At 35.5% G+C, this 11,473-nt stretch overlaps 1 protein-coding gene and 1 long non-coding RNA gene across 2 annotated transcripts; one reads left to right on the top strand and one right to left on the bottom strand.

Moving 5' to 3' along the window:
• Window positions 1-8,349: 8,349 nt before the first annotated feature.
• Window positions 8,350-10,174, bottom strand: LOC111388193. Its single transcript, XR_002701520.1, has 3 exons — window positions 9,994-10,174; window positions 9,440-9,492; window positions 8,350-8,918 (listed from the first exon to the last, which is right to left on the bottom strand). It is a non-coding gene; the product is annotated as an uncharacterized LOC111388193 (long non-coding RNA).
• A 374-nt stretch (window positions 10,175-10,548) lies between these two features.
• On the top strand, window positions 10,549-11,160 carry LOC111388192 (agamous-like MADS-box protein AGL81). Its single transcript, XM_023012878.1, has 2 exons — window positions 10,549-10,978; window positions 11,108-11,160. The coding sequence occupies exons 1-2, from the start codon at window positions 10,549-10,551 to the stop codon at window positions 11,158-11,160; spliced, it is 483 nt and encodes a 160-aa protein (XP_022868646.1).
• The last annotated feature ends 313 nt before the right edge of the window (window positions 11,161-11,473 follow it).

The following is an 11,473-nucleotide window of genomic DNA, read 5'->3' as shown; positions in this document are numbered from 1 at the left end:
ATTTATTTTCTCGAAACAAATACCCCTCATGCTTAAAAAACTTATCAATAGCCCCTTTATTACATGAATTGTAGATGCTAGAAAAATCAAGATTGTTTACATACATGTCCTTAACATATTCAAAACCAAGTAATTTCGCACTTAAAGAAGTGAGAAGCACATACCTTCGCGACAATGCATCGGCTACTATGTTTTCCTTACCTTGTTTGTATCGAATGATATATGGAAAAGTCTCTATGAATTCCATCCAACATGCATGTCGTTTGTTCAACTTACCTTGACCCCGTAAATATTTCAATGATTCATGGTTGGTGTGAATAACAAACTCTTTCGGCCATAGGTAGTGTTGCCATGTCTCCAAGGCTCAAACTAGAGAATAAAGCTCTTTGGCATAAGTAGGATAGTTAAGAGCTGCCCCACTTGGTTTCTCGCGAAAGTATGCTATCGGCCTCTTTTCCTACATCAAAACTGCTCCAATACTTATTCTTGATGCATCACATTCGATCTCGAAAGTTTTGTCAAAATTAGGAAGTGCTAAAACAGGTGCTTTACATAAACATTCTTTGATGGTGTTAAATGCATGTTCTTGTTCTACACCCCATTGAAACCCAACGCTCTTTTTGACAATTTCAGTAAGTGGTGTGGCAAGTGTGTTAAAATCCCTAACAAATCGCCTATAAAAACTAGCTAACTCATGAAAACTCCTAACCTCAGTTATGTTTTTAGGTGTTGGCCAATCTTTAATAACTTTTACATTTTCCTCATCAACTTCAACCCCATTAGTACTCACCACAAATTCTAGAAATATGATTCTATCCATGCAAAATGTGCACTTCTTGAAATTAGCATAAAGTCGTTCATTTCTTAAAACCACAAGCACACATTTAAGATGTTCTAAATGCTCTCCTAGGTCCTTGCTATAGATTAAAATGTCATCAAAGTAAACCACAACAAATTTTCCAATAAAAGCACACAAAACATGGTTCATTAATCGCATAAACGTGCTTGGTGCATTTGTAAGTCCAAATGACATAACTAGCCATTCATACATCCCATATTTCATTTTAAATGTTGTTTTCCATTAATCACCCTCCCGCATATGAATTTGATGATACCTGCTCTTAAGGTCAATTTTAGAAAAGATGCAAGCACCATATAATTCATCTAATATGTCATCTAACCTAAGAATTGGGTGACGATACTTTACCGTAATGTTGTTGATAGCTCGGCAATCCACGCACATCCTCCAAGTTCCATCTTTCTTTGGCACCAATAATACGGGTACTGCATATGGACTCATGCTCTCCCTTACATAACCCTTGCTCATCAACTCCTCCACTTGCCTTTGAAACTCCTTTGTCTCCTCCGGATTACTTCAATAAGCTGGTCAATTTGGAATGATAGCTCCAGGTATGAAATCAATTTGATGTTCGATCCCCCTAATGGGTGGCAATCCACTAGGCACGTCTTTCGAAAACACACCATCAAATTTATGCAATAAAGAAGTAGTCAAACAAGGGAGGGATGTGTTAGACTCCTCAAAATTGAGGAGTGATTCCTTATATACCAAAAGAATCATTGGTTGTCTCTCCACTATCGCCTTTTCAATTCACTCCCTTTTGCAAAGAAATTCACTTTTGGCTTTTCTTTCCTCTCGGAAGACTCCATTTCTTTTCTCTCATGTGGCCCCACTATTTTTTCTTCCTCCCCGGCCACCTCACTATTTTCTCTCTTTTTCTCTAACTCTCTCACTCTCTTTTCTCCCTCATTTTTCAATTTGATTTGGTCCTCATATACTTGTGCCGGTGTTAATGGCGCAAGAGTGATAGATTTTCCCTCTTTCATAAAAACTATATTTATTTTTATACCCATCATGCATTGTTTTCCTATCATATTGCCAATGTCGCCCCAACAAAATATGCCCCGCATGCATATGCATAGGTACAACATCACATAACACATCATCATGATACTACCCAATGGAAAAATTAATCAACACCCTTTTTGTCATTTTAACCTCCCCACATTCATTTAACCATTGCAACCTATAGGGTCTAGGAAGTTTTAATAGTGTTAATTCCAATTTTTCCACTACATTAGTGCTAGCTACGTTTGTACAATTTTCACCATCAATTATTATACTGCATACCTTCCCGTTGACGTGACAGCGTATGTGGAATATATTTTCTTGTTGCTGCTCCAAGTCATCCACCTTGATTTTAGCGCTAAGTGCTCGCCTCGTGTCCAACAACTCCCCAACTGCATACTCTGTGGTGTTTTCCTCGTCAATGTCCTCCAACTTCGACATGTCTTCATAATCACCTTCACTCTCAGTCTCCACTTCCCCACTGTCTCGCAAAATCATGGTTCTTTTATTTGGACATTGTGAAACAATGTATCAAACTCCCAAGCAACGAAAACACTTGACGTCCCGATTCCTTGAGGGCTAGGATTCTACCTTTGGTGCAGTCTTGCTAGCTCCTTCCTCCTTTCCTCTCAGTACCTCCGGTCTCGCTCTTGCATTAGCTACATCTCCTTTATTATTTTCCACCTCAGCTTCCAAGAAGGATTAGAAACCGAAGATCCACCTTGATACCTTGTTGTCCCCTTTCGCTTCAATTGCTTTTTCACCTTCATGGCCACATGTAGCATGTCTTCAATCTTCACATAATGTTGCAATTCCACTACATTGGCAATGTCCCTATTCAACCCCCTCAAAAATCGAGCCATAGTGGCTTCCTTATCCTCTTCCACGTTCGCCCTAATCATAAGCATCTCTATCTCCTTATGGTAATCCTCTACGCTCCTAGTGCCTTGATATAGATTTTGTAACCGTTGATGAAGCTCCCGGTAATAGTGATTAGGTACAAATCGTTTCCACATTAACATCTTTAACTCCCCCCAAGTATTTATAAGTTTTCCCCAATCCTTCGCCTCGTCGTCATCACTTGATCCCACCAAGTTATTGCATAGTCGGAGAACTCAAGAACCTCAATTTTCACCTTTTTCTCCCCCGAGTAATTGCGGCAATCAAATATCAACTCAATCTTTTTCTCCTACTCTAAGTATGCCTCCGGATCACTCCCCTCTTTGAAAGAAGGAATGGTCATTTTAATATTTCCCAAATTACCATCCAACTCGTCTCCACGAAGATTCCTACCTCTCACACCTTGCCTAACGCCTCTATTCCTAACCCTTCCAACCTCCGCATCCACAAGTGTATCTTTATCAAAGCCACTATCAGCCTCAAAGTCATCTTGATCATCTATCCTAACTTTCCGCCTTCCATTCCGCCATGCATTATTGGCTCCCCGTCGAGGATTAGCAGGCCTTGGATTAAACCTATCTAACCGCACATCCTGTCGACCCAACCGATCCCTCACGTCTCCCATCATTCTTTCCATCCGCAGTATCGATTCCGCCATCATGTTAAGTTGATCATTGTCCCTGTCAGAATGTGTTCCTTCCATGTCAGACATCCTATAATCTAACTTTTTTCTGCCTCACCAAGTTCACTCGGAATTTACTCAATTTGGCTTTTACCCTCAATTGATCTCACCACTCTGTCTTTTACCACTCGTTGCTTTCATTTCGTGCTTCAAAAAATAAATTGAAACTCAACCAAAGAATTAGTCTCGTGAAACCCAAACTGGATGTGAGTGAGATTACAAAACAAAGAAGGACTCGAATTTGAAAGTTTCGAAATTCAAGAAAGTGGTTCTTGAATTGATTTGGACTAAGAAAGACAATTTAAGAAAATAAGGGACTAATTTGCAAATAAATAAATAAATTTTTTTTAACAGTAGACGTGAACAATACGGACGTGAATAGTACTATTTTTTTAACTTTTTTTGACTTTTTTTTCTTTTTATGCTATTGAACGATGAAAAGTACGATTTTTTTTGGATCCGGACTTTAACTACGACACCAACGAAAGAAACGAAAGTTGTTTTGGATTCTAAATGAGCCCAAAAATAACTTTTAAAGTTTTAGACGAAAAGAATTCAGATCAAAGACTCGAGAATTTTACTGGACAGAAAAATGCGAAGAACGAAGAAAAACTAGAAAAAAGACTCAACAAGAATTTAAAAGGGATATAACCTTGAATTAGAGTCTAAACTCTGATACCAACTGATGCGAACCCGCGTAGCGCAATCACTACCAAAGCCACAACAAATTGAGAATCAAACCCATGAAAGCCAAAGACAGGGTTTTGGATTAAACCCAATAAATTGGAACCAAGCAACCCGAATCGCTGACAATATGCGGACCTCTTGATTACGTAATTTAAATGAATCTCACCCGGTTGATTTGAATGCCACAAGATTAATCTTGATAAGTTTACAAGTTGTTCAACGAAGAACAAGAGAAAGCAATTAATGTCTCACAAATAATATTCAATAATATGAGAGTTGTAATGTTTTACAATAAGGAATAAAGTATTTATACAATTCTAAAGAACCTAAGCAAACTAGGAAAAATATCTAAAAATAATGCAAAATTCGTCCACAATAGCCTAATTATGGTAAAAATATACTAATAATGAAATTCTATTAAAATAAGGAAAAAACGCGAAATTTGAAAAAATTCGCCTGGAACTTGGCCTATGCGGCCGCATAGTGCAATTGGTCTACGACTTTGGGACTTTTGCTGGATGTATGCGACCGCAGGACTTTAGACCTGTGCGGCCGCATGGTTTAATGCTCCAGTTCCGTTTTCTTCAGCTTTAAACACGTTGATCCAATACTCTTCGGCCTTCGTTCCCAACACGAAACTTGCTCCATTTTGCATCCCGAACATTGTTTCATCAACCGTTGCTTTGACGAGCAATCACATCGCCTCTTTCATGCGCTTGGCCCTCGATCACATCATCGGCCCCTAGACTATCAATGAATCTTTCCTCGGGCTCGACTCTGGACTTGACTTTGGTACTTGTGCTTCCTGGATCACATCAATTTGGTGGAGGTGGAGGAACAGGGGGTGGTTCTGGTTCTGGAGGAGGATTTGGTGGTGGGTTTGGATGCCCAAGGAAGAGGAGGAGGAGGAGGAGGTTTTGGGGGCGGTGGTGGATTGAGTGGAGGATCTGGTAGTGGATTTGGTGGAGGAGCTGGTGGTGGAATAGGAGGTGGTGGAATCCCTTGAATAATTAAAGAAGTTTTAGTCCATGCATTTTCATCTCGTAATAAACCATTCCTTGCCTAGCGGTTTCATGGCTCTGTGCAAAAAATAAATAAATAAATAAAATAAAATAAAATAAAATGTATAGAGTCTTTGAACTACTATACTGAAGATGTTTGATTTACTCAAGATTAATTGAAACAAATTAGATAATATATATGAGCTTCACTGTTTGATTAATTTGATTATTTCCATTTCTCATGCTTATTTGTTCCATGAAAATATTTATCTTTTACAAGGTTAATTTTTGTTCGCTCTTATGATTATGTCACAAATTTAAATAGCAAAATATGGAGTTCATTCCCAAATTTCAGATTTAATATGTTTAAAGGGAACAATTCCAGTATTAAAATATACTGTTTTCTAAACGAATAAAACCCGTCGAATGCATATTTCCAACTTAATAAATCCTATCTAACTTGACTACGATGTTCAATTTAGGGTCTGCTTTGACATGCATGATTAATCGAGGAGTGTCTAATATCACAAAAGCGAGGAAGAATTTGATAATTTATTTTCCACAAGGCTTGACACAAATTAAACCTCTATTTAACAACCATTATTTAAAAACTCTTTTTTTATCATACTTATTTTCAATTACATATTCTCAACACCGAATATGTTTCACAGAAACCCGAAAATGTTTTCCATTTTTAACCACGTAATCACCATAAAGTTACTATTCAAATATTCATTCTTAATAAAAAAATGACTATCAAACATGGGCTAAATAGCATGAAATGGAGCCAAAAATATTCCTAAATTTATTGGTCATTTACATTTTCTACCATAGATTGACATATCTCCTATACTTCATAAATGAATTTTCTGGTTGATTTTTCTATTTGTGAGAGACAAAAGACATAGAGCTGTGAGATCTCCATCGTAAATTTCTTCAATTTAGAGTTTGCTTGAGAGACTTTATTTGAAGTGAATTAAAGAACAAGTGGTTAAAAGGGGAAAAATACAGAATCAGGCACAAAATTATTTTATTGCGAGAATATATGGTTGAAAATGTATTTAAGGAAAATTAATTTTCAAATAAGCCATACAAAGCAAACACTTAGCGAATATTTTCACCGACGAGTGGGCGTAGTTTTTATATTGAGATAAACAACTGAAAGTGCGTTTCTATGTATGGGTCTTATTTTTTGTTTCATTCCTCATTGCCTTGTAGGTTTGGGATTATCCATAGTAGTTCATTGCTTGTCATTCTGTTTATTATTACTCTTGTAAGATAGATTTTTCGATTATGTAGGGAATTCAAGAACTCAATAAGAGTGAAAGGAGGTGCCTAATTCAAATGTTAGACTGCAAGAAATTATCAGTAGAAACTTGCTTGCATGCTGCACAAAATGAGATGCTCTGAGATTCTGTTTTGATAAGATGTGCATAAAACGGAAATTCTATTTTCCGTTAAAATTGAAAACAAAAAATAATTAGGTGTGAAAGATTGTATTAGGTCCCAATAGATTTTGGGTGTGGGGCGGCTTCATCTTGAGTTTCCCTTCAAGTTCACGCCAATGGTTGCGTTGAAATCGTATAAGAGACGAGACAATTATCATATAAAAGATATATCTCATGAGATTTTATTTGCTCCAGGTATATGCACTAGGTGTAGTGTTACGTTGTAAACCTATATCAATAGATTCGAAATTATATTTATTATATCGGAGACTCGTTAAAGACATAGAGGGGAAATTAACTTAAATTTCTTTCCAAGTGATATTAGTTTTTTAATCTCTTTTTTATATTCATGGTTGTTAGGATATGTAAAGTTACAAAAACGTTGAATCAAAATCTAATAACACATTTCATGATATTCATAATTTTTATCCTTTTCAACCATATATTTCATCAATTTTTATAAAAATTTGTTAGAATTTTTATCAAAAGCTTTGTCAAGCAACTCCTTAATGTAATTCTTAATTCATAGCATAGAAATACTCCAAATTCGTAAATAAGATTCGTTTAGTAACTTTTCATGATAGGAAATAAGTTGAGGTATAATGCTACAACAACCATAGGCATAATGCCATAATAGCCGTACGTGGCATTTATATATTTAATCTCTCTTCGTCTTAGATAAAAATCAGATTTTTTCTAGATTTTTGTAGAGGTTGATGGAATGTTTGATTCAAAAATGATAGATCCTAAAAAATGTAGGATTAAAATTTATTGTTAACTTTAACTTAAATTTTAATATATATTTTTGGTCGAATCAAACAAGATCTTAATATTCTATCTATTACATGTCAATATAAAGTCTCCATTTCAAAATGATTCAAGGCTTCCATTTTAACCCTGCATTCGAATAATATAAAATAAGAACAATATACTGCAGATTATCATATGCCCTTTTAAGAAGATGACAACCAAATTTAGAAATCGTCGAAATTTACATAGAAATCAACCGAGCTATATACAGGTATTCAATTTTCGAAATTGAAGATGTCATCAATATTTTGCTCGTGTATAAATATTTAAATCACTTTTATTCACACATTCAATTGAACTCTGGAGCATTACCCAAGTATCCATCACTTATTTATAAATATTTATGAACAAAATAGTTTATACACGTAATTTCCAACATGATGCACCACCACTTTTATCATAATAATTAATTTCCTAGTTAAAAGAAACTGATTAGTTGTTTCCCTGTTCAGTTGTCCTACATCAAAATACAAAACTGGGGCTTATAAAACCTCCGGGATGATTGTGGCTTAGCTGCAATTTAAATTGGCACGAAAGCAAACACTCAGAAGGACTACTTACTAAAATGTTATCAGTTAGGAGGTTGAAAAGTGATTCTTTTTATTCTAAAGCAAGTTTTCTTCAATTAATGCTTTGGTGATCAAGCAATATTCATGGCTTGGGACAGACCAGTATTTAACAAGCAGTGTAGTGATGGCTAGAAGAGCTCTTTTAAGGGCAATGCATTTGCCTCTTTAATTTGTCAAGTTTAGTTGTCAAATTAAAATAACATCTTTGCACTAAATCAAGATGTGGTCAAGTTGATAACTGGGAAATGAAAATGCAGTGCCCTTATTAAATTAAATTACATTACATTCCATTTTTCTCCCTCCTATTTTCAACCACACAAGCTTTCATAAAATAATATTACATGTAAATCGAAAACTTTTCCTTCCTTTTCAACCATTCATTTTTCTAAAAAATACTATTCCTTCCATTTTCATTTCCAGGTAATGGGGATCAAATAGGGGCTAAAACTCAAGTCTTACCAAACAAAGGGATTAGTGTCTCACTTGTGTTCACTATTGTCCTATGTTCATACAAATTTGCAACAAAACCTACACAAATAGCATCCCAACTCCCACTAGTATAACCAATTCACATTGTCATGATTGGTCTAGAATTTTTGTTTCCACAACCAAGGGCAACGGTTAAAGGACCAATATCCTTTGTCTCTCTAATCCCCTCAAGATAAAAATGTAAGAAAAATACTTTTAACTATCAAACAAACAATCCAGCCTCTCCTAACTATGGTAAGGAGAAAATGAAAAATAATCTCTTTGCAAAACACTGCTTTCTTGTCAGAAAACCATTAGGCCTAACTATTTCAGTGAAGGTCAAGTCCTGCAAAAGTGCACAAAGATAACGTAAAAAGATATTGATAACAGAAGTACATACAGATTTGGACTTCATTGAAGAAACATTGCCCACACTGCTCACTTCTCTACCGTGGTAAGGCTCAAAGGCTTAAGTCACAGGATATACTATAGAAAAAAATAATAATAATAATAATAATCAAATGTGTACAACCTATTTCTGATCAGTTACAATACACTAGGAAAACATCATCAAGGCCACACATTTTCAAAAGAATCAGAAAGCACAATATTTTGTAAATCTGATTGTCAAATACAAAATCCAACCAGCACCAACTAACTAACAGGGCATGCCAACCATTGTTCTGAGAGTTTGGAGGCAATAACAAATAAACCAAGATCATCTACTACTATGGTTAGAAATTTGGACTGCCAGGATAATACAGAAAGCTTCCAAGAAAAGCCATAAAAAGGTTTGGATACGAAAATTCATATTGACCAACTTCAAATTATCCGTATTCGAAAGAAAAAAGTGTCTGAGTCAAGTAAAAAAATACTAGCATAAAAGATGCCATTCTCGCAGTACAGCAATTCAAGAAAACATCACTAAAAAAGATTATGTTAACAGGAATACGAAATTAAAGTAAGCAAAAATAGACAAATAAAAAGAGAGTTTTTCTTCCACCTACCAACCCAGTACCAAAGATACATCTGGATATAATCGAGTCTTTGCAATTCGATTCTGCAATAATACAAATCACATAGGAAATGCAGCAGGATACCAACCCAATATATTTGTCAAAAAGCATGTGTATTTGGAATCATCTAAACAATGTAGTCCTAACCATTTGTATTCCGACAATTCATAAAAAGGTATAATTTTTCCCTGTACATTAAACATCGAAATTGCTACATTGAAAAAATACAGGAATCAAGCACAAAAGCTCAAAGAGCGTCATATCCATTGATAGGTGCCAAAACGACATTATTAAAAGGAGATTTAGAAGAACATCAAAATAAAAGGCAAAACAGAGCAACAACTACAAAGATGTTATTTTAATTTTACAACTAAATAAAAAATCAAATCTACAAATGAATTCTACGTTCAACCAGCGATCTCAGCAAAAGTTGGATTAATATCCAAAATTCTTTTTGCTGAATTCAATTTCAGAACTAGTCCACATGGAGAGTAAAAATATAAAGATTTTTTTTTAAAAGTTTGATCGAGCAACACATGTTATACCTTAAAAAAAAATTCATTTGAAAATGGTGAAGGCCCTGGAGTTGCTTTCGTAATTACAGTTCCTTCCCATCCCATCTCATGCTTCCTTCGCCAATATCGACTTGTTTGAATCGTCCGTTTCCGGTCTCAGCTTCAAATTGATTCATCTTCAAATTGTTTGCAAAATAAAACCCTAAGCTAAATACACGCGACGAATTTACATAAATACCCTTCGGACGCCTTGAATTAAACACCCACCCGACCCGGATATTTCCTCGATAGTTAAACAAAACTCCAACGGTAAGTTAAAACTAGCGCTCTAAGGAATTCAAATTCCCGCCTAAACACAACGGATCTTTTCTTGATGCTCTTCTCTCGGTCTTGATTTCTCTCAGTTTCAATTACCTCTCGGTTTCAATTACTCTAGTCTCATCTTGATTTCTCTTTGTTTCAATTCCATTACTCTCATCTCAATCTTGATTTCTCTCCTTCTAATTCTCTTCTCACTGTAATAATTCACGATTTTAGTCTGAATCTTGAAATATACATACTTCACATTCAAAAAAGATCACAATCATGGGGGATGACGATGGTGTATCAGACAATCATTCCAGGCCTCAAACAAAAAGCTTCAAGAAAGATGAGTTGAAGGCCAAGAAGAAGGCATTCTTGGCAAGAAAAGAATGTATAAAGAAGAAGACAATGGAATTATCCGTTTTGTGTGATGTCAAGGCTTGTGCTGTGATCTTAGGGCCTGATGGGAAGATAGAAACGCGGCCCGAGAATCGCAGCGATGTACAGGATGTGATCGACTTGTTCAAAAAAGACTGCCTTAATAACAAGAAGCGAAAACAGAATAATAATGATCATGGTTGTAAGAAGAAGCAGGTTTTGGGAGGTGATGAAGGGGTTGTAGAAGATTTTCTGAAAAAGGTTGAGAACAAATTAGATCAAGTCAAGAAACGGATAAAGGAGATTAAGACCAAAGATCAAGAAGCAGGTTCAGGTATTTTCATGATTTTTTTTTATTTTTTTATTTTTTTTTATTGTGATTTGAAACCCTTTTTATTCACGTTTCATTATGTTCTTCCTGGTATTCATATACTGGTCTGCTTCTGTATTTATTCATGGATAGATATGGTTTTGTTGTTTGAATTAATTTTTAATCATGATAACAAACTCTTTTGAAGAAGCTGATTATTCCTTCTCCTATCCAGCGTCTGAAATTGGCAACCCATTGAGTGGGGGCATTCCTCCTAATGTTTGGCCTCCAAAAAGTTCACAAAATCTGAGCTCATATTTTAATGCTGGCATGCTTGGTTTTGGAAATCAGTTGCCTGGGAATATTATGTCTTCTACTCCAGTAAGAGCATTGTCCATTTATGTTGTTATGACACATTAGGCTGCTTATTTTTCACCACTATTCGAATTTTTCTTAAATCTTATTTATCACATAAACTTCCAGGGCTATTTTGGTGGCTTTCCGAACAATGTTGAAGGT

Source organism: Olea europaea, unplaced genomic scaffold (genome assembly GCF_002742605.1).
Source record: "Olea europaea var. sylvestris unplaced genomic scaffold, O_europaea_v1 scaffold4652, whole genome shotgun sequence".
NCBI lineage: Eukaryota > Viridiplantae > Streptophyta > Magnoliopsida > Lamiales > Oleaceae > Olea > Olea europaea.
The sequence above is the reverse complement of the archived record's forward strand: the minus strand, read 5'-3'. Positions and strand labels throughout refer to the sequence as shown.